Genomic DNA, 27,876 nt, shown 5'->3' on the forward strand with positions numbered 1-27,876 from the left:
TCATAGCTGAAAGCAATCACCTTCTCACAGCCTCTCAGAAGAGGGTTTTAGCACATACACAGGCAGTATAAAACTTGGGTGTAAAACTTGCAAATATGAAGACTGCCAGGGTTTCACTGTAGTCTGGAAATGTTAGCAAGTATGAACAAAATGAACACCTACTACAGACCATCTATCAATCCACCCATCTTCGTATCCACTTTTTTTCTGTTACAGTGGGTCCAGAGCCTGCCAAGAATCATTAAGCACAAGGCAGGAATACCCCCTGGACAGGGCACCAATGCATTGCAGGGCACCACACATACACACTCACTCACACCTAGCGGCAATTTACCTATTGGTTTTGAGAGAGAACTGGAGCATTCGGAGGAGATGGTGACCAAAGCGAGGCCCAAACAACCCCAGGCCCCTGGAGCTGTGCAGCAAACCTGTAGTACCACTGTACTGATCCACTATTTCCAAACAAGTGTGTGTAATTTCTGCTCACTGTGGAAAACGGATAAGATTGCATTCAGCAGCAATGTTTCAACATCTACATCTAACATCAGTACCTCATTGGCAGAATGCAATCAAATCCCTTATATCCTTGCAGCAATATCCACCATCTAATGTGAAGCCTTGCATAGAAGCAGTTACTGCTGCAAAGGGCAGAAAGAACCCAGGTTTCTATACGTGATTGCAGTAGAAACATTGGATGAGAAGATATCTACAAACTTGGTTTGAAAAGAATGTAGCTTTGCTCTAACCTACAAAATCAGTTGGTGCACGCATGGCATCATATGAATTATTCATCCTCAATTGTGGGCTGGAGTATCTAATGCTTACAGTGTGGGAAAAGCAGCGAACAGAGGAGATATGCTTAATATGATTTCCACACAAATAAGCATGGATACTTTTCTACTCACACCAAACACAGTGAAGCACACAGACTTACATCTCAGTCTGAGAAATCTGTTTTGCGTTTGGTTACCTGGGGATGCATAAAATGCAGTCTTGACTTTTCTAGCGCAGTATGCTGCTTGCATTTCTTGTCAGACTTCACCCACATGAGGGAAAAGTTCTTACATAACAGACGAACAGAGACTGATGAATATAAAAGTTGAGGAAATCTGCTGAGAGTGTATAAGGACACTGCTGCAGAAGGGTTATATTACATTTTCATTTCTTCTGTTCCTTCAGGAAACCATCAAATGCACTACAATGTCCCAATTTTGGTCGGCTTCCCAGACAAGGATTAGGCCCATAGCCCTGGGCTTGTACTCATGAAGCATCTCAAAGGGGGGCTGCTATGGCCTAATGGTTAGAGAAGCAGGCTTGAGACCAGTAGGTAACCAGTTTGATCTACTGGACTGGCACGACTGAGGTGCACTTAAGCAAGCCACCTAAACCTCAGCTGCTTGCTGGATATTGAGGAGGGTGTGTTCCCTGATGTTGTTGGGTTAGATACAGATGCTAAATACTGTTAGGCAATGGCCATAAAGTGATCTCAGTTTGATCTCTGATCTTAGTAAAAGTGCTGATGCAGGGTCAGACCCTACAAATAGAATCAGGTCAGCATATGAGTATCTTTTTCTTCTATAAAAACAGAAGGTGTAGTCCAAGATCCAAGACTAGGCTTAATCCCTGTCTGGGAATATAACCCTTAATAATGTGTTTAGCTGCAGCAAAGTCATGAAACTCGAAAAAAGAAGACAGCAGCACTATTGTTGCAGAGTATTCCCAGATCTTTACCCCCCAGTGAACTGTCCATTGAGGAAATGAGGAGATGATTAAATGTCACGCCTCTTCTCTTCAGTGCACATCTCAGCATATCCATCAATTGAAAGCTAAATGTGCATGGACACGTTTTTATTAGATGCTTGAGCTTATGAATATTCAACACTTACGTTTTTTTCATGACCATTGTTCCCTATACAAAACGAGCTCTGGCCGGCGTTTCACTTGGGACATGACGCAAGTGTTGGGGGTGCAGCCCACGAGCACTTGATTCTTCCTCTGCTCTCAAAACAGACGCATCGTGCGCCTAGAGGTGCAACAAGGCGCTCGCTCCGCAGGAGAAGAGCAGCGCTTCGTTGCTGCCTCCTCACGTTTCTCGCACCGCTAACATCGCCGAACATGGTCGTGATGAAGTTCTTGTGCCTCCTCGTTGTGACTCTGTCGCTCTTTGCAGGTGAGTATTTCAGATCTGTTCTAATTCCTCGCAGGACTTAGGACAGGCGATAGCGCGAATTTCAGCACCACGGTCAGCGGCACTGCAGTTTGAAGCGGGCTGTCACGTCGCGTACACCCCTTCATTCTCTCGAACGAGAAATCAAAGGCAAAGTAACAGGAGACTTTGGGTCTTATTGATTGTTTTTTTTTACATCTGCTGGCGTTTTTACAACTAGCACGTCGTGTCTTGTGTCTTTATCCTGTACAAAATTCAGCACTGATGCTACTTCTTTGTTCGTCTGCATGGAGTTATGCAGATGTGGTGGTTTCAGCTCAGAATTAATACTACTTTCTAATCAACAAATTAAACAGAACCTGATCTTGTCAGGTTGATCTAATACAAATTTTTTTTTTTTTTTTTAAATGACAGATAACAAGTCATTGCCGGTTGGACAAGATGGCAGAAGAGAAACTCTGGTATGCTTGAATTGCTGTTTGTTAATATAATATTATTAACCCTGCACAAAAAAAGCTAAATGTTCTTTGTTCCCTAAAAACTCTTAAATGTATGTCCACCTTTATTTTAGCTCACCCACTGTTTGGTTCAGATCCTTTCTAAGGCACTGTCTAAACCAGATGGCACTACCCTGCAACCAGAATGTAAAGAAATTCTCAAGGCAGGCAAGTAACTCTTAATTGTTTGGTCTTGACGGTTTGCTGAATCCTTTAAAAGGTAAATTTGAAAACCAGTGTTGGCCTGCTTTCTGATTAGAGGGTGAGGAACTCATTTTGGGGAGACTAAAACATAACATGATACAGGTCACAATCGACCGCACTTTGTTCACACATTATTCTGCATCTTCACGCAGGTTCCACTCACTCTTCTCCTGTGAAAAATAATGAAGACGATGTTCTTCCTCCAGAGCAAGTAGATGTGAGACATGAAGGGAGGTCCATAGACAGAGCAAAGGATGTCATCGATGAACTTCTCAAAGCAAAAGAGGAAAAGCGAGAGGATGAGTATGAAGAACGGAGCCAAGAGGAATTTCCTAATTATTACAAGAGACATCATCTTACAAGCAAAGAAAAACGGGAAGACCCCAAAGACGAGAGGAGCCAAGAGGAATTTCCTCAGAAAAGGCATAATTCTCTCTCCACTAAAGAGAAGCGTGAGGATCAAGACGAGGAGCGGAGCCAAGAAGAGTTTCCGACCTATGAGCAGAAAAGGCACCATCTCCAAACAAGCAAGGAGAAGCGTGACGAACCTGACTATGAACGCAGCCAGGAAGAGTTTCCAAGCTTTGCCCACAAAAGGCATCACGATGATGAAGATGAAGAAAGTGAAGAGAAAGAAGACAGAGACAAACGAAACTGGAGGCCAGGTCACAAACATCAGAGGAAGCACAAGCGAGACGGGGAGTCTTCTGATGAAGATTTTGCTGAACCAAGCTCTCAAGAGAAGAGGACTGAAGATTCGGTGGAGGAAGAGGACAGAGACAAACGAAACTGGAGGCCAGGTCACAAACATCAGAGGAAACACAAACGAGACGGAGAGTCTTCTGACGAAGATGTTGCTGAACCAAGCTCTCAAGAGAAGAGGACTGAAGATTCAGTGGAGGAAGAGGACAGAGACAAACGAAACTGGAGGCCAGGTCACAAACATCAGAGGAAACACAAACGAGACGGAGAGTCTTCTGACGAAGATGTTGCTGAACTGAGCTCTCAAGAGAAGAGGACTGAAGATTCAGTGGAGGAAGAGGACAGAGACAAACGAAACTGGAGGCCAGGTCACAAACATCAGAGGAAACACAAACGAGACGGAGAGTCTTCTGACGAAGATGTTGCTGAACTGAGCTCTCAAGAGAAGAGGACTGAAGATTCAGTGGAGGAAGAGGACAGAGACAAACGAAACTGGAGGCCAGGTCACAAACATCAGAGGAAGCACAAGCGAGACGGGGAGTCTTCTGATGAAGATGTTGCTGAACTGAGCTCTCAAGAGAAGAGGACTGAAGATTCAGTGGAGGAAGAGGACAGAGACAAACGAAACTGGAGGCCAGGTCACAAACATCAGAGGAAGCACAAGCGAGACGGAGAGTCTTCTGATGAAGATGTTGCTGAACCAAGCTCTCAAGAGAAGAGGACTGAAGATTCAGTGGAGGAAGAGGACAGAGACAAACGAAACTGGAGGCCAGGTCACAAACATCAGAGGAAACACAAGCGAGACGGGGAGTCTTCTGATGAAGATGTTGCTGAACCAAGCTCTCAAGAGAAGAGGACTGAAGATTCAGTGGAGGAAGAGGACAGAGACAAACGAAACTGGAGGCCGGGTCACAAACATCAGAGGAAGCACAAGCGAGACGGGGAGTCTTCTGATGAAGATTTTGCTGAACTGAGCTCTCAAGAGAAGAGGACTGAAGATTCGGTGGAGGAAGAGGACAGAGACAAACGAAACTGGAGGCCAGGTCACAAACATCAGAGGAAGCACAAGCGAGACAGGGAGTCTTCTGATGAAGAGTCAGAAGATATGGAAAGCGAAGAGGGAGATAAGAGGGCTTGGTGGCCGAGCCACTGGTTCCCACACCAGAGACACCACAAACGCAGTGGAGAATCATCTGAAGAGGACTCTGAAGAGGAGAAAAAGCATCATCTGCATGACTCTCTGGAGGAGCCCCTTAAGCGCCATTCACCTGAGGAGGAAGAGGAGGAGCTAATTGCCAGAGAGATAAATGAAAACAAACACCATTTGACCGACCGAGAGGAGAAACGGCACCAGACTGCATCAGAAGAGGACAAGCAAGAAAAGGAGGCAGCACTGAGATACTTGACTAAGAAAAAGAATGAGTTGGAGGAGCGTCTCCTAAAGGAGGGTGAGGTTTATGAGAAGCGCAATCCCTGGATTTATCGAGGATACTACCATCCAGCCTGGTATAAGAAGAATTCTGAGCTTGCCAACACCATGCGATACAAGAGGGGTTTACTGCTTCAGAGCGATGCATCTGAGGGGGAAAAAGCTGAACTCCATGAGAGGGCTCTCACTGCAGATGAGGTAAACACATTCAACACGGTAAAACAGTTACTCACTTAAAATTAGATGTCATTTGAATTATTGGTCATAATTACTCTGGTAGGAATTTGTTCTAGTGGAATTTGACAGCTTGGTACTTTCTGTGTATTTACAGTGTGGCCTAGATACCAAATGCCTTGTAAGCCAGCAAACAAAAAAAAAAAAAGAATGAATTAATAAAACACACTCTTAATAATGAGGTCCTTGCAAAGGCTGCTTCATAGCTTCAAAGGGTAGAACAGAGCAAATAAGGCAATACGGATTAAAGAGGGAAATTAAGCTATGCTTGCTGGGTCCCAGTATGAAACTGATAAATCTAGGGAAGTAAGAGAAACACTGTGTAAAGCCATTCTCTCTCAGATACTGCTTGCAGTGTAGTCTGCACCAAAAATCAGTAATTATCTCCCAGCTTCACTGACTCCCCAGTGAGTGGTTGTGTCAAGCCTACACTATTAAAATGACACTAGAGTTATCATCCTTACCACTGCTGCCAACCTGTGCAGACCCTCGATCATAGTGTGTGGTCGTTTCTCCAAAGATTTAAAGGTAATGATAGATGGCTAGACTCCATGGCTTTTTATAGTATAATTTCTCATCCTGACAGGGCTGGTGTATTGCTTTAGGCACTTTTCCACCACATGGGACTTTTGCAATGGATGTTATACTGAGGGACCCAAAACTAAAACAATGAATAAAGCTGAATTTACCAGTAGCTCTTAGTTTTTCACCTTTCCAAAACATCTAGATTTGATATGGTCAATTGGATTTACTGGTCAATTTGTTTATTTTCTCTTCTTCTCCCCTCAGTTAAAAGAACTGGAGAAACTGGCCTCAATGGACCAACAACTCAAACACCTAGATTAGCTAACCTCAGAACGAGAAGTGAAGCAGCCATCAAGACAAGAGGAAACCGCTTTCATTCCCCCATTATGGACTTCCAGAGGCGTTGTGTGTGTTGTTGCTTCTGCTTTGGGCTGCTTTTGGGTTATTTAATGCATTTGAACTTACTGTTAAACATTAAATACAGTGACGCTTATAGCATTGTTCCACATTAACATCTTTATGTGAAACATTGTTGACAGTGGAAGCCTTAGATTACCACCTTCAGAAATGGAAAACAAAATGAGAAACAATACAAAGCACAAAACTATGCCTGTTTATTATCTTGCATCTTCTATACTTGTGTGAAATTGAATGTTAAACCTAAAGCATGCCGTCTACTTGATTACATTTGACATTTTCCATTCTGTATAACTTCCTATATATTCTTACAGTCTGCCTTTGTTGTGTGCATCTAATAAAATGTGCTATGATGGGACCAAAGTAGTAACAGTCACGTGTCTTAATCTTAGGCCCATGCCTCAACAAAAAAAAGAGAACAGACAACAAAAGACATTCTCACTAATTTGTGTCATATTTTATTGACCATCATTAAGCTAATGCACATTGTCATTTTTCTTTGCACTCTTGTGCTTACATAAAATAAAAAAAAAGAACAGGAAAAGCACTGCGAATAGCCCTGTGCTGCCTGATGAAAAACTGGCTCCTGGAAAACAAGGTTAAAAGAACAGACCTTGTACAATAAAGCCTAGCAACTTTAACAGATGAGTAATATAGTATTTCTCCAAGGAGAGAGGGTAAAATGGTTTATTTTTGCTAAAATAAGTTAGACAGAACAAAAAGGCTAGACAGAACTGTCACCCGTGCTCCTAATCTCATCGAGTTTGATCCTCTTTGCAGCTGGCTCGCTTGATTTCTGCTGAGTTTCTGATGCAGCAGCATCAGCAGTGACTGTGATTCCAGAGAGCAGATAACCTCCTCCCCCACTCATCAGCAGCACTGGATGGGTTCTGTTGGGCAACACCTGGAGCCAAATGTTAGAGGAAACTTTAAAAAGAGATCTTACTGAAAAACAACTTCCTCAACCAACACATCAGGCCGCAAAACAATTTTCAATACATCTAATATATGTTAATCTAATATTTGAAGTTAAATGATGGCTACTTGGTTAAATTATAGCTACAACACAAAAAGACAGAAGAACTCTAGTTCTACTTTAGTTTAGCTTAAACCAATACAATTCTCAGATTCTGAATCACCTGGTAGTGCCTGAGCCAGGAATCGGTCAGTCTGAGGCTGATTGCTCCACCTTGCTCCCTGAGCTTTGTATAGCATTCAATTAATGGCTAATAAAAACAAGAAGGGAGGTACATGTTATAGTCATGTCAGCAATATGAAATCACCTTTTGGAAACTGGACAAAAGAGAACAATTATTAGTACCTCTCTGTACTGGCAGTAGACTACAAACGGCCTCGATGGCGCCACAAACTTCAACAAGCCCAGTAACACAGGACAGGGGGAGAAGCGGCTGGCGATCACTAACCTGCAATGAAGAATCCAGTCAGCTCTTCAACCACATATATATCTTACACAGTCAAGAGGACTTGTAAATGCTGGTAAATCAAGAGTTCGCTATATCCGCATAACGGGCCAAGAAATCAATAAATATGAGACGAGCTGACAAGCGTATTGATCTCACTATATGTCATAGAGATGGAAGTAAGCGATATGCTCCATTCTGACCATGAGCATTTAATTAGGTGGTTCATGGCTGCATAAAGCCACAAAAAAGGCTGTTTATTTAATTCCACTTTAAAAAAATAAACCACTCTACCAGGAAAGACGGTTTAGATACTCCATGTTGCTCTTTAAATAGCGGGGGTAAATTGTGACTATTAGACCTATGCCGTCAGCTCAGGCCACAAATGTCAAAATTCAGAAAGGAAAAACTCATTCTGCACTATAACTGTAATTAGTGAAATGAACAGCAATGTAGTTCCACATTATTAAGCTGTTATTGATTAAACACTAACTTAAAGCTTGATTTGAGGCTTGTACCCATTGTACACTTGTATTTTACCTTGTTTATTGCAGTGTCACATTTCAGTAAAGAGCTCTGGCATGGAGCTGCCTTCACAGTCCTTCATTTCTAAAAAAAAACTGATGAATTCTGGGTAGACTAATGCTCATACGCACAATCAGTGACATTTCTAGGACTTCTAGAAGACCCAGAGCAGCATCAATTGGATGTATTAGCTGCATCTACTCAAATACCACTTTTTTTTTTTCTCAAAAATCATTACGCCTTCTCTGAAGGTCCAGAAGGCCCTAAGGGTTCCTAATAAATACAAATGACTTGTAATGAAATGCCACTGAAATGGTTCTCTGGACAGTTCTGCCTGAATTCAGTAGACAACAATAAATCAACACATATGGTTTTTCACATTTTCAACATTTCAGTCATACAGACCCAGCCTCTTGCATGCAGTCCTTGTAGCTTACAGTCTGCCTAAAGCCTTGCCTGGATCTGCAGAACTAAAACAGAGAGAACTTACCCATCAGCATTTCGGCCCTCCAGCAAGGTAGCAGCTGCAGCCAGCCTTCTTCTCTTCTCCTCTAGCCTCACTTTCTTCTCCTGTGCCTGCAATACAAAGTGTCCAGGGTTAGCACTACCAATCAGAGTACCAGATCTAGTTTCACACCTCAATACTGCAGTGCTCTCTCCATGCACATTTCTCTTAAGCAGAATTCACACTGATCCAATGAGCGCACAGCATTTTTAATGCTGATGCCTTAATGCAGATGTTGTTGATAAACCCCCAACACCCAGGTCTGGCATTAGGCATGGTGCCAACAGGTTCATCTGCTCCAAAGTCTCCTATTCTATTAGGAATACTTGTCAGCAAGTATTACTTAAGCCAGAATAATGCAACAAGACAATCCATAGATCCACAGCTTACCATTAATCAGTGATAATATCAAACTGGGCAAGAAAGTAAGATGTTGATTTGACTTAATTGTGGTTTGTTTGGAAATATTTTAGCCTGGGAATGCCAAAAAGCTACTTGTAATGTGTGTAAAGCCAACGTGCCAAGGGGTGGAAGTACAGCTGCGTTGTACAATACAAACAATTTTGTCACTTGCAGAGGTTTCACAGAGCACATACTGCCCAACAGACAGGAAGATACCACCAGACAGCAGATTCTCACTGCTTCTTTCCAGAAATGCAAAACAACTTCCAGCAGACAATCAAAAGACTAAAAGGTACATTTTAATGGTGCTGCAATTGTCTTAATACTTAACCTGTTCAGATGATGCAGAATTTAAATTCAATATATGTGTGTATATTTTTGTTTTTCTAATAAGAAGTGCTGTGTGGTCTATTTCAGCCTCATGATGCTACCTGTGTTAAACACAATACCAACAATATTAAGGTAAAAAGGATTACAGTATCAGCAGCTGTGTACTGAAATCAGATCAGAACTTTAAAAAAAAAAAAGAGGATTGGCCCATCACTACTGAACCGCATTATAAAACATTGTACAACCACCTCACTTTGGGAGTTTTACTTATGCTCCAGCAGTGTTAGAGCTTGAAATATTTGTCTGAACCCAACAGGATTGCACTATTCATTATTCATCAGATAGATCATTGCTCAAACATTTGGCAGTGAGGTCCATCGAGATCCATAAGGCCTGTGTGTCAATAATGCATTATGTAGTGGGCTTGGGCGGTAATGTAAATTTAGACAAATGACTATAATCTGCAGAATTATCACAATAAACAATATTACTATAATACTGTTGAATATAAAATATTGTTGAAGCATCTTGTGAACATCATAGTGCATTTCATGTGTTTCAGCCACATGACATTTTACTTACTGGTGCCTACTGCCTCGGTTCCGCTGCATCTCAGTGGTAAAGCGTTGGAGAATTAAAAGGCTGAAATGTTAATTGTATATATAAAAAAAAAAAGAAATCTGTTTAAGGTAAACATTACATGTATAAGCCCCAGATATATACACTAACTGTAAAGCACATGGTTTACAGCCATATGTGTATATTTAGTGGGCAATCTATTTTTTTTTTTTGCACTGATGAAAGCCTGCACATCATTAAAAGTAGCTACTGGCACCGTTGCCTCAGTGCTGCATGGGCAAACAGTATGGGTTTCCAGAAGAAAAAAGGCTGCAGGTGAACAGAAGCGAAGTTGCATTTGATATAAATATTGCAGTAACAAGCTATGAGAACACAGAGCTGAAGCCACAGTGTGAGGGGAACCTTGGAGCAACGTACTGATGAACTCACTGTCCTGAATCGTTACTGACCAGAACATCAGTACAGTTTTCATTCAGGAGCAGTTGGTTGTTCTCTTCTAATGAGGCTGGAGTCAGCTTTTTAATGGAATTGCACCACAATGCAACCACTCTGTCTTTTAGGGTAAAACAGGAACTGTAGCCAGTGGCTAATACTAGGCTACAGGTGCAAACATTGAAACAGTAGCAGGTTAATTTTGCCACCACAGCACATTATGGACACCCACATAGTCAGTGTTACTTCAGAAAACAAGTGTATGCATTAAAATAAAAAGGTTTATTCTGCTTTTCTTGAAGTAACTGTCTACTGTCAGGGGAAGGCTTTCCAGTTGATTTTTTTAGAGCATTTCTGTGAGGATGTGATTGCATTCAGCAACAAGAGCATTAGTGAAGTGATGGTGTTGAATAATCTCAAATCCTCATCCCAAAAGTACTGAATGGAGCACCATCATTCCAGAGAATACCCCTCTAGCCTATGCCATGCTGTGTGTGCGCGCATTTGCACATCTTTCAGCAACGGGTAACTTAAACAAGTATACATTCAGTAGAAGGGGTGTCGACAAACATCTGGACATAGTGTTTATAAAGTCATTTGGCTAACAGTGTCAATGCCACATTCACACCATATATACATACACATAAGCTCTTCTTTATTTATTAAAGCATGAAGACATTGCTGCACACTTGATGATGTGGCTCACAGCCTCCATCAACACAGCAGGAGTTAGACACTGGTAGTTTGAATTGGTTTTGTGGTCACGCACATCTGTAATGTATGACTGTTAGGTTCAGACTCACAACTTGGCACTGTGGGTTTGGGTTGGACTGGGACTTGGACTGTAATCATGCTTGCATCAATATGTCAGGTCTAATTCAAGTTCTGTAGGGTCATTAAAGTTTCATACATGAGAAGTTTCTTAAGCTCACCTTTTGCTCCCGCAGCTTCTCCCTCTCTTCCCTTTTCTTAGCCTCAGCTGGGTCTGTGCTCACTTCCATGCTCTGTGGCTCTGCGCTGCCCTCCTCACCTCCACCTGAGGAGACCTGAGAAGAGCCGGACTGTTTATCTGCTCCGTCGTTGCTCTGAGAGTCTGTGTCTTTCTCATCCACGTTCAATGTTCCTGACAGGAGGGCGTTCACCTTACATAAGGGAAACTCATGTAGTGTGTCGTGGAAATGTGATGGGAAGCCAAAGCTCTCCATGCCTGCTCTGACTGGCCCTCCACCTGGATACATTTGGATCACTGATCCATGGCCTAGGAGAGAGAGAGAACATAAATGAGAGCAACAGTATTGGTTGTATTGAGTCTAGTAATAATCACAATAATAATAATAATAATAATAATAGTAATAATAATACATTAGAAAAGAGGACTAAAACAATTCAGTATGTATTGTATAAAAGGGAAGATACCTAACATATCTATACTACTGCATCTGTTTTGGTTTTCTAAGGGTTCAATATTTTACCAGGCATAATGAATTATTGTATATAAGATCACCAAACAAACGGTCATACCTCCCATTCTTTCCATAACAGAGCCGAGTACGAGGCCAGCACAAGTCTCAAACACAATAATCTTACTGCCCGCATGGATGTTCCCCATGGTCAGCATCTGAGCCAAGGTGTCGTATCGCAAGTGACTGCAATTAGAACAAAATTATTATTTAAAAAGAAACCTAGATACAAAAAATTCTGTAGTAACATAAGCTATACTACAAACAACAGTTTCCCAAGAACGGAAAACCTGCCTCAACATGCAAATTAGATCTTAGTCAGTCCAACATTGTGCTAGTGCTGCATAAGGCATCCCCTGTGATAAGACCTCCATTTGAAAAGGGTTGACATCATCTTCGTGCTTCCACAATTATTCGCTGTAGTCGATGAGGTCATCAATATTTTAAGCCGATGCATTGTTTAAATATCGTTTTATTATTCTTTCTTTCATGACTTTAGTTCAGGTCTCTAAAACACAAACTATAACACACGCATTTCCTCATTACTACTACGTAACTGCGCCATCAGGTCATCACTTTCATAAGGGGTATAAATATCCTACTGCACTGTTGACTGTTGTGCTGAAGTTCTTGTTTAAACCAGCAGTTTTAAACTTCATATGTAAAACTTAATTTACTTTTTTTTTTCAAATGAAAGAATTAATTAATTAAATTAAAAAAAAGAAAATTAATAGTTTAGACTAAATCATCAAAAATCGATGGATTAATCTACAGACAAATAGTTGTCAGTGACAGCCCTACATCATATCAGTAATGGCAGATAATGTGTTAAAAACAAAAAAACAAACAAAACGTTGCAGCCACAACAAGCAAATAAAGCAGAAGCTATATGGTTCAGATTGAGGACATACCATATTTTCCCAGGTTCCCTTCCATGGTACATCATGGCCAAAATACGGGATGAAGGCTTCAGCACTGTTATATTGCTCTCATACCTGTACACACATTATACACTTTGATTTGAATACCAACACAGAAATGATATGTAACATTTTATGAACCACATGCCAACCACCCACTCTACTCACTTCTTCTTTTTCTTCTTGATGTATTTCTCTTGAGCAAATTCAGTTTTATCCTTAAAGGTTGTACTGTTGTCTATAAGCTGCTGAATAATTTCCTAAAGAAGTAGAAAAACAAATGTTGCAATGTTTACTAAATAAATTCAGTAATGACTCACAAGCAATGGAAAAACTCAATATCATTTTACTCAATTGACCCAGGTTATTGTGAAATATATACCTGGCCTTTCAACCCTTGCTCTTTCAGTGACTCAATATCATCTCTAGTGAGTTTCTGTGATTTGCCATCATCCACAATGTGTCTGTTGTCCAACCCTGCTTCCTTGTTGTCTATTTAGGAAGAAAGAAAGCAGCAATCAAATATGGCCCCTTACAGTGCCATGGGTTCATGGTCATGTAAAACATCTACAGACTGTAAAACATGTGCCAGTCCTTAAATCACCTGTGGCATCTTCTGTACGGTTTGGTTTTCGCAGGGTTAGCTTCCCACCACCGTCTACTTCAAACGTGGAACCATACAGCTCTCCAACAGCATTGTCCATAAAGATCCACTGCTTCTCAAAAATCACTTTCCTGAGAACAGAAAACATTCAAGGACATTCTCACATGGCAGAAACTGTCAAACAGACCTAAGGCAACAAAACCTAAAGCAGACCGTGCTTTGTTGGATTAAACTTTAATACATAATGCATTTATGCAGCACAATAAACTTTTAATGCACAAACACACATTCTGTACATGGTCCATACTTCTGATGATGATCCAGGCTGCTAGGGACGGTTACTAACAGTGGGCACTAACAATATTACATGAACAATAACAACCCCAAAATCATTATCCTCAGCCTGCTCTCTACTGTCCTGTGCTTAATGGTTGTCCAGTCTATTGAAGAGTGTATTGTTAAAGTCTGATTGTCTGCTAATGTCTTATGATGAATGTAGCACTGTGTCCTGGAGGAACTATGGTTTGTTCCACACAACACATCCATGATGAGACGGACTGAAAATACAGCTGACTGAGCGATTATGCCCTGGACAAATCAGACAACAACAGACATTATCAGACAACAGTCAGGAATTCCTCCATCAGTGCAGTTTGTTATGGGCTGTTTTAGGTCAAGAGTTAAACTGACCAGTGTTTTGGGGTGCTAGCTACCTATCTTGCTACGTCTTCATTTAACTGATCAGTGCTCTCCTTAATGGTGCTGGCTTGTGTGCTGCTTTAGTCACCATTCCTGTGTTAAATAGTGTAAATAAAGACCTCAGGTTAGTTCACCAGGCTCTTCAGTTATGTAGGATGTGTGCAGCCTTTGGGAAATAAGGCTATCGTGCTAGTATGCAAAAGGATATTATATCTAGCTACGCATACTAACTCGATGTAACTCGCTGCTTCATTTTAGGTGGAATACGACACACAGCTTCAGTCAACTAACCTGACCTAGCCATGCTAGCTAACAGGACTAACTAAACGGGTGAGGCGAGTCTCATGAGACACCACACTAGCTAGTTGTTTCAAGGTGAGAACTGACCCCTGACACCGTGACTAAACAAAGCGACACAACAACTCACTTTCTCTTCTCAATCTGGACTGATTTGTAGACATCTCCTCTCTTCAGAACTACGTATTCGCCTTCACTTATCCTGCACTCCTCATCACTGTCCACCGCCGTGTCCGCCATTTCCACAGCTCACAGACCAGATCAGCTATTTGTTAGCGAATGTTTCAGCTTTAAAACTTTATTTTAACGATCCGAACAGGAGAAAGCCAACAGCAAGACACGCCGTTTACCGGGTGTCTGGGTTAGCTGTGTTTGAGAGCCCTTCCCCACGTGGGCACAAGCGTTTTGCGAACCGCAGGATGATTAATCAATCCAAACCTAAGAACGCGCGGTTTCTAAGGAAGGGTAGCAGATCACAGATAACACAGATGCAGAACGATTGACGAATATGCGGAGGATACGCGGCGGCTCGTCGAGGGTTTTAGTTATTAAGAACAATATTATTAATATTGTTATGAAGTGTTATGAAAAATAAAGTTGTTGATATCATCATCAAGGTAGTTTGAAGAACAAAGCTTGTTTCCAGATTTTTCCTGGACACCTCCAGACAGCGCGTGCACCGATTTGTCAAACCATGCGTTTTTGGTTATGAATATAAATCAATATAAGTGACGTCAAATCACTACCTTTTGGATAAATCTTATTTCTATTTATTCGAATATTAATTTACTGATCAAATGAACACCTACTCACTGCCCAGATTGCTTTAAGATGTGTAGGCTAATTTGCTTTCAGTGATGCAAGAGTTGGTAAGGTCAATATGTTGGATGATCAGCACCTCACCTCATCCCCAACACATCCCAACAATCCCTATTGGATGGAGCACCATCCAATATCCATGATTGCCATTCGGTGTATGATTATATGCTCCAGAGAGTCCTATTCTATTGGCAGTACGTCTCTACAGAGACTAGACATAGCTGTGTGTGCATTTGCAATGGGTGCACTGTAAAGTAGCTCAATACATGACCACATGTGGTCATAGAGTGTAACTATCCACTACTAGATAATCACCAGGTATGACCAAGCTTGTTGACCAACGTGGCCAGCATGGCTAGTCTGATCATGCTCATCCACCAGAATGACCTGCTTAACCAAACTGGTCAACCAGTGAGACCAGATTGCTGACTAGCTTGGTCACAGGCCGGTCCATCAAATTTAAATGTAAAAGATGTGTTAAGCAGGTGAAGAGCTAAGCTGGTCGTGGATCATAATCCTGCTGTAGAAGCCATCCTCTTTTCATCTTCAGCGTGTGATGTTTGCGTCCGTAATGTGTGGGTATTCAGTTGAATTCAATCCAGTGAAATGTTCACTGTGCCAATAGCTGCAACACAAGCCCAAAATGATCGATCCACTCCCATGCTTAACAGGCGGAGCTGTGTTCATTTCAATTCAGGTACATTCAAAGGGTTCACTTACATTTGCTTACAACTGTGTATTATTTTATCTTATATATAGTCCCAGTACTGCCAGACCTAGCTCTCCACTACCCAGGCTCTCATCCTACCATTTTCATTCTTGTTCTGTCATTTGTTGTGCTCTCCGGTGACGAGCAGAGGAGGATGAGTTCCCCTTTTGAGTAAATTATATATCTACACCACCTTCTGTTTTTTTTCCATTCTTCTTCTCCTTGTCTGCACACAGTTGGTTGGATATTCTCAGTCCAGCAGAGACACTGAGGTGTTTAAACACTCCAGCAGCACTGCTGTGTCTGATCCACTCCTACCAGCGCAAACACACACTAACATGCCACCACCAAGTCAGTGTCACTGCAGTGCTGAGAATAACCCACCACTCTGTGGGGTCCACATACTTATTTAGGCACATATCACATCTTGCAAATGTTACTAGTTGCCAGCTTTCTATTGTTTTAGGAGTAGTCACCCACTTTTGCCTTTTAAAATGCTTTCATTTCTGGGCTATTTGTCTTGCATGGACAAGTGATGTTCAAGTCGATACTGCTTCTTTTCCCCCCCAAACATACATTTAGTTACTGTAGTTAAAAATTCCATATTTAATTAATTAGTCTGCTGCATGTGTTTCCACAAGATTGCAGATTGCATTGTTTTGCAGATTATGAGCGTTTTTGATGAGATCACAGGTAAGCTTTCCGTTTGAAGACTCCTACATAGAGGATGTTTGTTGTTGTCACAGTTGCACAGGAGAGCTTTTAGGTAGATCTTTGCTCTCATACTGTGCAAGATATAGGATTTTATGTTGACAGTTGCAACAAGAGAAATTCTATAGCAAGTACAGTTTCTAGCTAAAGATTTCACTTTTCTTGGAAACAAGACCGTCCTTAAAAGGTAATCATAATAAATTCTAATTATTCTAATGTCTTGCTTTATGTAAATAACACATTTCTACACTGCTCTGGTTGACATATTTCAAGAAAAACAAAGAACATTCACATTTGCCCCTCAATACTTTGTTGAGGTGGGCTGCTTTTTAATTCTTCAGCAGAAATTGAATAGCTTGTGTAAAAATCATTTTCCCTGAAAAGGTATTATAATTAAAATCATCTCAGTTGTTCTGTTATCCCAAAATCAGGAGCAATGAGAAACATAACAATTATGTCCATCAAATGTCAGTTGTCCTAGATCACGTGTGGCTCTTTTGTTTGGGAAGAAACCTATCATGAAGCCTGCTAGATGAACTTCGGGAATCAGCAAATACCAAAAATCTTACATAGCCTAACTATATGGCATCACAAATGTGAGTTTTGTTTTATGCTTTCCTCAAAATGAGGTCTACATTCTGGATGATACATTGTAAACGAACAAACAAAAAAACATAAAACTCATTTAATAAAATGGCTACATTACACATCTTGGTCAGGTGAAATCTGTAGGCCAACCTGGATATGACACAAGGCTGATTCACAAGTTTCTCAGTGAAGTTTTTCACAATCAGTCTTGTCCCCCTGTAAGTTTTCGGAACAGTTCTTCATCTAGTGTTTCGTTTTGGTCTTTGGAGCGTGTTGAGAGGAAAATGTAGCCTCCAATGTATTCATGAACCACCCTACAGTCACAGCTCTGACAGGAGAACGCTACTAACACGTTTTGGTCAAATTCAATGGACACCTGAAACAGAAAGCGGAAATGAGACAACAGACACAGAATATTTCTGCTTGGTCATATTGCACATGCATTATCAAAAGAGTTTAAATGAAATCTCTCCCCACCTGTCTGATCTCCCAGTTGACATTCCACTGTTTCATATTGGAAAATCTCCATGTGGTCAAAGGCAGGTGTGTGGACATGTCAATACGGATTAATCGGTTATAGGAGATGCCTAATATCTCATCCTTCTTGCTCCCTCTGAATCTGTATGAATACAGAAAGTTGGGTGGTTACTCATAGTTTACAGGGAGAAGCAACATCAGTGAACCAGAGAGCCATGTGTCAGAGTATCAAAGAAGATCAAAATCAGTCAGATTTAGCAAAACTAAATGGAAAGGGATACATTTTTGTGCTTTTTGATGGATGCAAGTGTAATATAATTCCTCTGGTAAAATGATTAGACTCCGAAGTAGCTTAGTGTTGATATACATACCTAACGATGTAGTATTTAATGCCGAACTCCGGCAAAGACTGCCATGCTTGGATGAAGCGCATTTTAGCCTCCATGAGAGAGAGCTGGGAAATGTTATGATGGGCGTCTAAGATCCGTGTGGACAACTGAAATCCAAACATGTTAATAGAACCATGCCAGCATGTCACTGTAATAAATCACTGTGACTGACTTTTCTTTTACTTCCTCTTTTCTGTGCAAATATTCTGTGTAATTGTGATCATTTGTATTGGGTGTAATGTTGTATTTACTACATAGGCCTAACAGTCTTACTTGTTTGTTTTTGTATTTTTTGGCATATCGTGGAGAGACAAAGCATTCTGCATTCATCTCCATGGACTCCACGTCAGGTGCAGCCTGGCCAGGTGGGGGCGCCAAACTCTTCATCTGTAGGAAAGACTGGATGTTCCTGACCTCAGTGCTGTAAGAACTGTAGGCCATTGTCTTGCCTTTAGAAGCCAAGATGCAGGCAGCTTTCCACTTGGCATACTGTGTCTCCTTTAAATAAAAAGAAGCAAACTTTACGTGTAAACAACAGATCTAAAATAAGATTTGCAATGTCACTGATACACATGTAAGTTAACTAGCCAAAATGATACATTTATCTGTAGTAGTTTATTCAGTAGACAGTGAAGTGACTGTTGAAAACCAAACCTAACCAGGATCAACTCACATTCTCACAGCGAATATACACTTCATTCATGCCATCCGCAACAGGCAGCAAGAGTTTGATGCCAAACTTCTTTTCTGTTACATTGACATCTGGAACAACTTCACAGCCTGTGTGATCAATCACGGATCAAACAACAAGCATTAACATTTCATCATAAAGGGAGTTATAATGCATTAAAAATGCCTATGATGCTTACCTCGCAGGTGGAGCTGTTCAATTGGCTCCCCACTCGCAGACTCTTTGTTTTTGAAATAGGAAATGCTGGTGTCTCTGAACACAAACCAGTACTCTTTGAATGTTCGCAGTAGTCGTTTGGGTCTACAAAGCAAAAAACGAAAAAAGTTATTACTGTTTTCTGGAGTCCTGGGAGACATGCCCTAAACACATCACCAGCTTACCTGTATAGCTTAAGATTGTCTTCCAACTTTGGAATATCTGTGATATCTCCCTGAAGGCACAAAAAGAGGGGTTTTAAGTGTATATTGTGTTGTCAAACACAAAGATACAAAAAGCAAAGTGGCAATTATTACCACTGGTCTGAAGTCTTTAAATCTAATGCATACCAGAATTTTGTCTGTGGTCCGTCCTTCAAGTGTTGTCTCCAAATGTGAGAGGGCTGCCTCCACTTCATCTATTTCAGGTTCATCTGAATAGTCCACAGGTTTGGTGGACATGGTCAGTTTGCATATGTGATACTGAAAGAAAGGCAGCAATCATAGTCATAACCAATTTCCCCATCACACATAGTGCTACCAAGGTGGAAAGGAGAAAAATAGCATGTGCTTCCTCAAAGACATGTAAAGCACCACAGCATTTTTTGAAGATCTGCTGCTAATGCAATGTTCTTGGACAGCCTAATGTGCTAATCACACTAATCAGATGACCATCCGACCCACCCAAAAAAAGTGAGGACAATTATGGTATATTAAGACTCTTAGCCACGGATGGATGTGGCATTACAGACAATCAAATTCAGAAACTCCCATCAATAGGGTCAACACGTAAGACACTTGCAGCATGCAGGAGCACCAGATACTTAGTATTAAGTATTAAATCTTAGTATTTAAAAATGATTATTGCTTTAAACAAAATCCTGAAGCAGTTGAGATCAGGCACAACAGTGTAGAGCTTACTCAGAATAGTAATAAAGAAAAAATGTTCAGACTAGCTAGAGCGGACAGAAAGGCTACAGTAACTGTGGTGAGCAGAAAAGAATCTCAATATACACTCGTTGTTGAAAAATATAGCCTTGTCTGATTAATCTCAATTTCTGTTAAACACAGATGAGTCAGAAATTGGCAAAAACAGCATGAATCCATGTACCCATCATGCCTTGTGCCAACAATCCAGGCTGGTGCAGGTGGTGTAATGGTGTGGGGAATGGGAAAGTGTTTTTGCCACACTTTGGTAACAAACCAAATGTAAAAATAAAATAACAATCCGCAAAAAACACTATTTGCATAAAAAGACAAAAAAGCAGTACAAAGAAATACACAAATAAATAAATCTAAAGTCAGATTTTATCTACAGTATATTACTATTCCCCTCCTGAGCCAGTCTTCGGAATCCTGCTCTATCTGGCCTTTACAAATCTCTCCTGCTGCTTTTCTCTTTGTTATGACATGCTTCATCACATTCCACAGTCTTAGACAGCCTTTTCAGCCCTATGAAATGTCTGAGCCTGAAGCTACACAAAGCGCTGTGTGTCTTATCTCATCTTACCATTTACAGTGCCAATACAATGCAGCACTGGCTCATATAAACACACTGAAAGCGTGGGTCAGGATTTGAAGCACACTGCATAGCTGCAGCCCAAACATATTCTACGCAAAACAAGCTTGCTGGATCCAGATATTTCGTGACGTTTTCACATTCTACTATCAAACAGTTCTACACACTCTAAAGTGTTTCGTTAGCTTCTGAGAACGCTCCTCACTGCTACTGTTAATATCTGTTAATTAATCTCGAGAGGAAATAGATCAGGCCTAAAAAAGCCAAAAGCTGAACCATTACAATATGCCTGGATCAGCCCCAATCCTGATCTATACCTACTTAGAATGAACTGTGTATGTGTAATTCTAATAAGGCAGGATTATCATTCTCCTCTGGCAGACTGTAAAGGTGGCAGTACTGCACCTGCAGGGAAGCAAACATCAGCATCTCCTCTTCAGTGCATTCAATCTCTTCCAGGAGAATAGCCCAGCGTGCCTGTTCATACAACTGCGTAATCCTTACTGCATCATACTGGAGAAGAGAACACACACACACACACACACACACACACACACACACACACACATAAAACACAGTTATTACCTTCCCTCCTGTTATAGGAAAAGTCCTGTCATGTTCAACCTACTCTCTATCTGCTGCATCTGTACGCATATGGCCTGTTTTTCTGTACATTCTGTACATTTTTCCAAATACACAGAATTTATAGCATAGTGCTGTACAATTAATTAATTATGCATAAAACATTACATTCCTACCTTTGGATTGAGATCAAAAAAACAATGGTACTTGAAGCGCAGCAAAAGCTTGTCATTCTCTTGGATACCTTGCTCCATTAGAGAACTTGTGGAGTCCAGCCACCTGCCAGGTGCATTAATAAGATTTTTTCTCTTATTTTAATTACTTCATTTATATGTATTAGTACTCCTTTTATTGTTATTATATAATTACATCAGTAAAATATGTACATCAAAGATGTGTACACACATGTTCCTGAATCAAAGCAAAGCAACACTCACCCAGCATTGATAGCAGCTTTATCCTCCATACTGAGAGGCTGGAACATCTTGGCCAGCTCCTCTGGGGGCACATTGGGCTGACTGGAAGTCAGAGGATTCTCTCCGAACCACAGGCTGGTGGCTGACGCAGGCGTTCCGTTCTCAGGGTCATATGTTGCCGTCATGGTTTTACTGTAGAGACTGCTGCCAGCTATAGAGATTCAAAATGTTCAAATGTTGGTCATTTAAAGGGACTTTAATAACATACAAAATATTTTACACATATGTTTCAGCATATTTCATATTCATATATTAGCACAGTTTGTTTCAACTAGGCCAAAAGTCTCACTCTACCCCAAAAGAAGGCCATTAGACTGGTGCCTGTATCCTCAACTCAAGACTAAAAAACTAGTGTATAATGTAGCGTTTCACATCATTTTAATTATGTGAAAGCACCAAGGACAGTCTATACCTGTACAGTAACACGATTATTGCACAATTATTATAAGCAAACCCCTGGTATGGTTTAAGATCAAATAATAATCCACAACATACCACTTCACCAATTTTGCACGATGGCATTGACATACATTATTGTGCAAAAGGCACATATGTTAACAGTTTAAACCCATTTACCTGGACAAAGTGCTGTTAAATAAGTAAACAAAGAGTAGTTGTTGTGAGCTAGTTGGAAGGAGGTCTCCAGCCATGCCCCAGTCATTGCATATAACTGTTTATTATTTATTCTAATACAAGTGTTTTTCTGAGCAAAATAGATGCTAACTGTCCAGACAAAGAATTAAAATATATATATATATATATATAATATTCTACACAATACTGAAACATCTTAACCTCAAAAATAGCACTTGCAGTAAACAGTGACCTACACAGTGACCCAACATAAGCAACTATGGATTTTTCAAAGGACCCCACTAAGCAACAAGCCTGCAACTCAGTAAAAATGAGGATGAAGGCAAAAAGCAGAAACTGAAAATGGATGCAATTCAGGCCTGACAGCCCTGGAAAGATACCCAGTATCTGATGATTTATAGGTTGCTGACATGACACATTCATCGACTGGAAAAGATTTATAACCATATACCAAACATGGCAATTATATTTATTATTCTGCTCATTATTTCAGCTCTGGGCTATGCCTGCCAATAATGCAGATACCTTGTGTAAAGCCAATGTGCTGAAGCCCACAGCACACACACAACAAAAATATGTCAACATGCATTTATTGTAGTACTGTATTCTGATAAGAATGCTTGGATCCCTTTGAGGGAAAAATCCTTAAGTCTTACAAGGTCAAAAAAAGTGGGTAATAATAATCTTGGTACCTGTTCCACTGACAACATCCATGTCTATTATGTCATCTTCATCTTGGTCCTTATTCTTGTCTTTTTTCTTTTTCTTTTTTGGGTCATCTGGTAGTTTCAGGAGGGACAACTCCTCTGATCGTCTTATGTCTAGAAGCAATGCATTCATAATTATAAATGAATTACTACACAATTATAATAATCGAATAGATTTGTGGCCCCTATTCCTGGAATTACTGTCAACTGTAAAAAAACCCCAAAAAAAACAGAAATAACAAAGCAATCCCCCCTTCCACCTCACCGCAGATCAGAGACTAAAATCAGACCGGATTAGATATTGCCACACTTACTGAGCGCTTTGCAAATTTCTTCCACGGCCTTGAAGACCACTGATGAGAAGCTGATGGTCAGTTTGATGGTCTTCATGTTGGGCAGCTGCAGACACAGTGGCTTGTGCTGGGGAGTGAAGCGCAGATCAGCATCTGCCTGCACTCCATACTTATCAAGCGTCCAGTGGTTTTTTAACAGCCAGCAGTTCTTCTGTTCCCACCACAGGGCATGATCTGACCAGTTCTGAGGGGCCTCTGTATTAAACAACAGTATGTGATATCACTTGCAATTATTTAATGTCTACATGTTAGCAGTTCTGAGATTCAAGTTCCTGGATACAGGGTTTAGAAAACATCATAAACAAGGTGTTACGCAAAACAGGAAATTAAAAGGTGTGGAATAGTGATGATTCCGATGATGTCATTAAATCATATGGTGCAGATCAACAGCTTAAAGCACAGACTGATGAGTCTTCCTTTAGTCACAAGTCTCCGTCGTCCCAAAGGAAGTGCCAACTCATTCAGAAATCATCTCTAAAGGGAAAAACACAGTCCATCCTACTGACCTGTACTGTTCAACTACAGCCGTGTGTCATTGACACTCTTGACACACTTGAATTTATGTTAATTTATGGCACAAATGACATTAAGCTCATGGTAACATAAAGACACTCAAATGGACAATGGACATAGTTTGTTTTTTTTAACTATAGGATAAAATCTTTGGAAATTGGTTTTACCCCCCTGAGCTATTCTTTCAGGCTGGTTCACGAGGTGAACTTCAGACCCTGTGTCTGCAAATAATGCTGTGGAAGAACAATGGCCAAGAGCCAGGGGCAATTGAAAGGAATGCAAAGCAAACAAGGGCGCACCCAATCGTTTAAATGAGGAGGTTAGTCTCTAGGTACAGCTCTACCGCGGTGAGTCACATAAGAACTGATTTCTGTGTTTTTTTTAACCAATGCTAATTCTATGTACATCTGTGAAGAGCCTGCTTTTATTTTCTTGCGTTTTGACTATTTGTTTAAACTCCTGGCGTTTCTGAAATGACTTAAACCTAAGGGCACTGAATCGCTCTTTGTAGTCTGTGTGATGTCATAGCTTTTGGACAGAATATGAAGGAGGAGCCTGCATCTGAAGAGAAGCCTGAAGCAAGCAGATGATAAAAGCACTCACTAATCTTCTCCACGAGTTTGAGCATGACTCCTCCGATGTGAAGGTCTCCCTTGACCCGAATTTTAAACTTCATGGTCTCATCTCCTTCCCGCTGGTCCACTTGGACCGACAGCTCCCATGAGTTATGTAGCTGCTCAGCAGCAGTGACCATGGCTTCACCTACATCAATACAATAAAAGGGCAATTCAACAGTGGGGCAATACATTCCTTTCTCAGTTGAACCATGAGATAAATATCATTTTCTCTCTGCAGCTTTCAGCTTTAAGCAACCACAAGAGACTTAAGCTGCGGTGTAAGGTTTCTCAGATTACAAGAAAGTACCACAGGACCAGAAATCAAAAAATACAGAAACCTATTCAACTTCTTAGTACAATCAATACACTTCAAAGATCATGCAACAGTAGGGGAAAACATAAAGCAAAGAAAAAAGTCCACCAAATTTAAAATCGTCCACTGAGATATAAATATAAAACTATTATATAAAAGTATAATATAAAAGTATTTGAAATGGTTCTCAGCGATGGTGGCAGGAAACAGGGGTTGCACTGTTCACAGTGAAAAATTATACTATATTTGAATACTGTCCAAAAATAACAAAAATCATTTTTGTTCATGTACTACAGCATCCTGCATACAAAAGGATCCTAGAACTATGTTTGAGGTATCTAATCTATTAGGCAATTCATGTATAAAGCAACTAATGTTCTATCTGTATGTAATGTAACTTCTGTTGTATCTGCTTTGGTAATTTTTATCATTAATGTTTAAAATCGTCTGGCCAGAGGAGGATGGGTCCCCCTTGTGAGTCTTGGTTCCTCCCAAGGTTTCTTCCTCCAGCTCTGAGGGAGTTTTTCCTTGCCACTGTCACCGTTGGCTTGCTCACGGGGGTCTTTGACCCTTCATGTTATTCCTTCTTTCTTCTCTGTCTCTGTCCTTTATTAAGTATTAATTATGTAAAGCTGCTTTGTGACGACAACAGTTGTAAAAAGCGCTATACAAATAAATCTGACTTGACTTGACTTGACTAATGTATGTAAAAGCTTTTCCAGAGGTAGTTTCACAGGTAGATTCATTAAATGCTTCAGATGTCCAGTTCTGAACTGACTATTTTTTCATGACGAACTACCGTGAATAACTGTTTACATTTATGGCATTTGGCTGAAGCAAAAATATGAACCTCATATTTGAATCATGTTACCCAGGTAGGTGAAGGTCTTGTTGCCCAAGGACTTTTATTGGTGTAGTATGGTGTGCTTGTTCAGCCAGGGAATCAAACCCCAGTCTGCCATGAGGAGAATGGTAATGCTCTCTGTGCAGTTTTTAAAAGTCAGTGCAACCTTGTTCTAAATCTGAGAATGGGAAAGTATTTTCGATTGGTGGTCTCATTTTGTTATTCCGGGCTCTTGAAGAGCATGGTCAATAAAAGACAGCATAGATAAAAGATCTAAACCTAACACTAAATGAAATCGTTCACTACACAGTGCCTTACGATGTGTGCAGATTTACGTTTGGTCCTTGTGGAGTATCAATCAATTTCTGTCCACTCAATGAACCTCTGGTACTCCTGTATTGCCATTTTAAGTGTCCCCTGCTCTAAATACAATCCCAAATGATCAGGCTCTTCATGAGCTGAAAAAGGCATGTTAGAACATGGAATATATGAAACTACACACTGCAGGCCTGGGTTGGGAAACACAGGCTTAGAGAGACTAATTAATTAGGACATTTTTACAATAGGGAAGATCCCAAAGACAAAGAGAATTAGACTTTACTGTCTGAGAGGTGGGAGAGAAGAGGAGGGTGATGGTCAAAGAAGGAGCACACAACCCCATCCCTGAAATTCCTGACAAGCAGAGACATGAACATCTAAACACACGAACCAGATTATTCCCTCTACTCCTACTGGCGATTTGGCGTAGATCAGGAAACAATGAAGCCACCGTGAGACACTGAGGCCAAGGTTTAGAGTTTTTTCCTCTTCACCTTTGCTAATCACAACTCTGTCCAGTGTTTGGGCAGTTTACTGTGGCCCACTAGACGTTAGAGAAGTCAAGAGCAAACAAACCTTTGATTTGCTATGGTATACACATTTTTCAGGGTATCAGATTTACTGACTACATGACAACTGTAGTGAAGCACTGCTTATGATCTAGGCTATCTTCTCATCTTGATGTCAACAACTCTGCAGCCACAGGGCAGAACTACAATTGAAGCCTGTTGATGTTTCCTGCGGGGGTGAAAAGAACTGAAGAGACTGTAGCATATATACCCCCCCCCCCTCCAACACCACCCCGACCCCCTCGGCAAACAGGTATTAATACAACGACACATGCAATCACAAGTCTATGAGGGCAGTTTCTATCACTGAGCATAATTCTTATTTAGCTAGCTAGCACAAAGCCTCCAGAAACTGGCAACACAAAGAAAAGAGGCTGAGGTTGGCTTCGTATTTAGCACTAGCGAAATTTCCGTTCCACCTTAAATGGTGTCTCCGTTACGTGATACTATTTAAGGTGGACCAGAGTTTCAGTTTTATTCAATATATACAGTATATATGTATCTTTTCCAAAGATAAATTGCGTTTGCAGAGCATTTAGCAAATAAACTAACAAAAACTGACGCTTTTACAGAGCCTCCTTCACCTTTGAGCCGCGGTGAGCCCCGACTCTGGAGCTCTCTAGAGGAGATGAACACTTCAGAAAACGTTCAAAGATGTCGACTATGAAGTAAACTGTACCAGAAACATATTTTCGATATCTTTAGACGAGATTTGTGATATACAAAAACAAGCACTCACCGGGGGGACGATCAAACTTTTCAGCCTCGAGCTCGTTTTTTCTAGTCTCGCGCTGATTACAGCAGAGCCGTGATGAAGGTATGCACGAGAACACGCCCAGTCAGACAGGTAGGCCGGAGGAAGTGACAAATGCTGGAGTAGCATGAGGGGCCCACTGACTCACGGCTAATCAAACACTTAACCATAAACTGTTTATTACATGGTCTGCTCAGAAACAGAGAAACCTACACCATATATCTACTTGGTACAGTAATTGTAAACCGATTTCAGTGTAAACACGAGGTAAATAGATGCACAGACCTGAAGTCCTGTTAGCATCACTACTATTACTTCTAAGACCAGTAACAACTGGTGACCAGTTCAAAAAACCAAACAAACAGCATGTTGCCTTATATGCTGGTCAACCCGCACTAGACTAGCATTAACCAGCGTTTGTTGTGTTTTGAACACTGGTATGCTGGTCAGCCATGGTCAGCAAATATTTATTTTTGCCCAGATTTATCACTATTGTACCATTTTACCAACATTATGTGTGTACACTGTAAACATGGTTTGTCAGCTCAGGTGATCATTTATAGTGGTACCAATCAAAACCACTATTTAAAAAATCTTTTGATATCAAAACACTCCAAATGACTTTGTTTACATCTGACTAAATTATGCAAATTCAAAAAGACATTTTTGACCAGCCTTCAGCTTTTAATGAGAATTCAAAGCAGAGGGTTTTTTAAATAGGAAACTGAAAAGGTTTGGAGTCATAGAACACATTTGTAAGAACTTATTATAATATAATTTCTGAGTGATT

General features: G+C 40.7%; 4 protein-coding genes across 4 annotated transcripts in view; 1 reads left to right on the forward strand and 3 right to left on the reverse strand.

Annotated features, from left to right (window-relative positions):
• gpcpd1 (glycerophosphocholine phosphodiesterase 1) overlaps positions 1-27,876 on the reverse strand; it is a 252,304-nt gene that overhangs the window by 34,317 nt on the left and 190,111 nt on the right. The gene's annotated exons all lie outside the window — the stretch shown is intronic.
• On the forward strand, positions 1,983-6,545 carry chgb (chromogranin B). The gene is made up of 5 exons (XM_072683113.1): positions 1,983-2,170; positions 2,582-2,628; positions 2,739-2,832; positions 3,021-5,197; positions 6,023-6,545. The coding sequence occupies exons 1-5, from the start codon at positions 2,116-2,118 to the stop codon at positions 6,077-6,079; spliced, it is 2,430 nt and encodes an 809-aa protein (XP_072539214.1). The 5' UTR covers positions 1,983-2,115; the 3' UTR covers positions 6,080-6,545.
• trmt6 (tRNA methyltransferase 6 non-catalytic subunit) lies at positions 6,618-14,749 on the reverse strand. Its single transcript, XM_072683123.1, has 11 exons — positions 14,480-14,749; positions 13,354-13,484; positions 13,132-13,241; positions 12,918-13,009; positions 12,741-12,824; positions 11,891-12,015; positions 11,302-11,627; positions 8,612-8,697; positions 7,497-7,599; positions 7,315-7,401; positions 6,618-7,079 (listed from the first exon to the last, which is right to left on the reverse strand). The coding sequence occupies exons 1-11, from the start codon at positions 14,587-14,589 to the stop codon at positions 6,900-6,902; spliced, it is 1,434 nt and encodes a 477-aa protein (XP_072539224.1). The 5' UTR covers positions 14,590-14,749; the 3' UTR covers positions 6,618-6,899.
• Positions 16,899-27,150, reverse strand: fermt1 (FERM domain containing kindlin 1). Its single transcript, XM_072696791.1, has 15 exons — positions 27,072-27,150; positions 24,275-24,433; positions 23,120-23,353; positions 22,791-22,919; positions 21,466-21,655; positions 21,205-21,307; positions 20,852-20,959; positions 19,279-19,410; positions 19,114-19,163; positions 18,912-19,033; positions 18,716-18,822; positions 18,316-18,540; positions 18,025-18,149; positions 17,654-17,795; positions 16,899-17,552 (listed from the first exon to the last, which is right to left on the reverse strand). The coding sequence occupies exons 2-15, from the start codon at positions 24,423-24,425 to the stop codon at positions 17,379-17,381; spliced, it is 1,992 nt and encodes a 663-aa protein (XP_072552892.1). The 5' UTR covers positions 24,426-24,433; positions 27,072-27,150; the 3' UTR covers positions 16,899-17,378.

Source organism: Salminus brasiliensis, chromosome 1, assembly GCF_030463535.1.
Source record: "Salminus brasiliensis chromosome 1, fSalBra1.hap2, whole genome shotgun sequence".
Lineage (NCBI taxonomy): Eukaryota > Metazoa > Chordata > Actinopteri > Characiformes > Bryconidae > Salminus > Salminus brasiliensis.

Coding starts and splice junctions, on each gene's coding strand:
- chgb (XM_072683113.1), top strand. CDS start 2,116: ATGGTCGTGATGAAGTTCTTGTGCCTCCTCGTTGTGACTCTGTCGCTC. Junction 2,833..3,020: donor TAAAGAAATTCTCAAGGCAG/GCAAGTAACTCT, acceptor ATCTTCACGCAG/GTTCCACTCACTCTTCTCCT. Junction 5,198..6,022: donor GGGCTCTCACTGCAGATGAG/GTAAACACATTC, acceptor TTCTCCCCTCAG/TTAAAAGAACTGGAGAAACT.
- trmt6 (XM_072683123.1), bottom strand. CDS start 14,589: ATGGCGGACACGGCGGTGGACAGTGATGAGGAGTGCAGGATAAGTGAA. Junction 13,485..14,479: donor GTCCAGATTGAGAAGAGAAA/GTGAGTTGTTGT, acceptor TTCTGTTCTCAG/GAAAGTGATTTTTGAGAAGC. Junction 12,016..12,740: donor AGGGAACCTGGGAAAATATG/GTATGTCCTCAA, acceptor TTCTAATTGCAG/TCACTTGCGATACGACACCT.
- fermt1 (XM_072696791.1), bottom strand. CDS start 24,425: ATGGTCACTGCTGCTGAGCAGCTACATAACTCATGGGAGCTGTCGGTC. Junction 20,960..21,204: donor TTTTTGATCTCAATCCAAAG/GTAGGAATGTAA, acceptor TCTCTTCTCCAG/TATGATGCAGTAAGGATTAC. Junction 19,411..20,851: donor TGATGTTTGCTTCCCTGCAG/GTGCAGTACTGC, acceptor CCTTTCTTTCAG/TATCACATATGCAAACTGAC.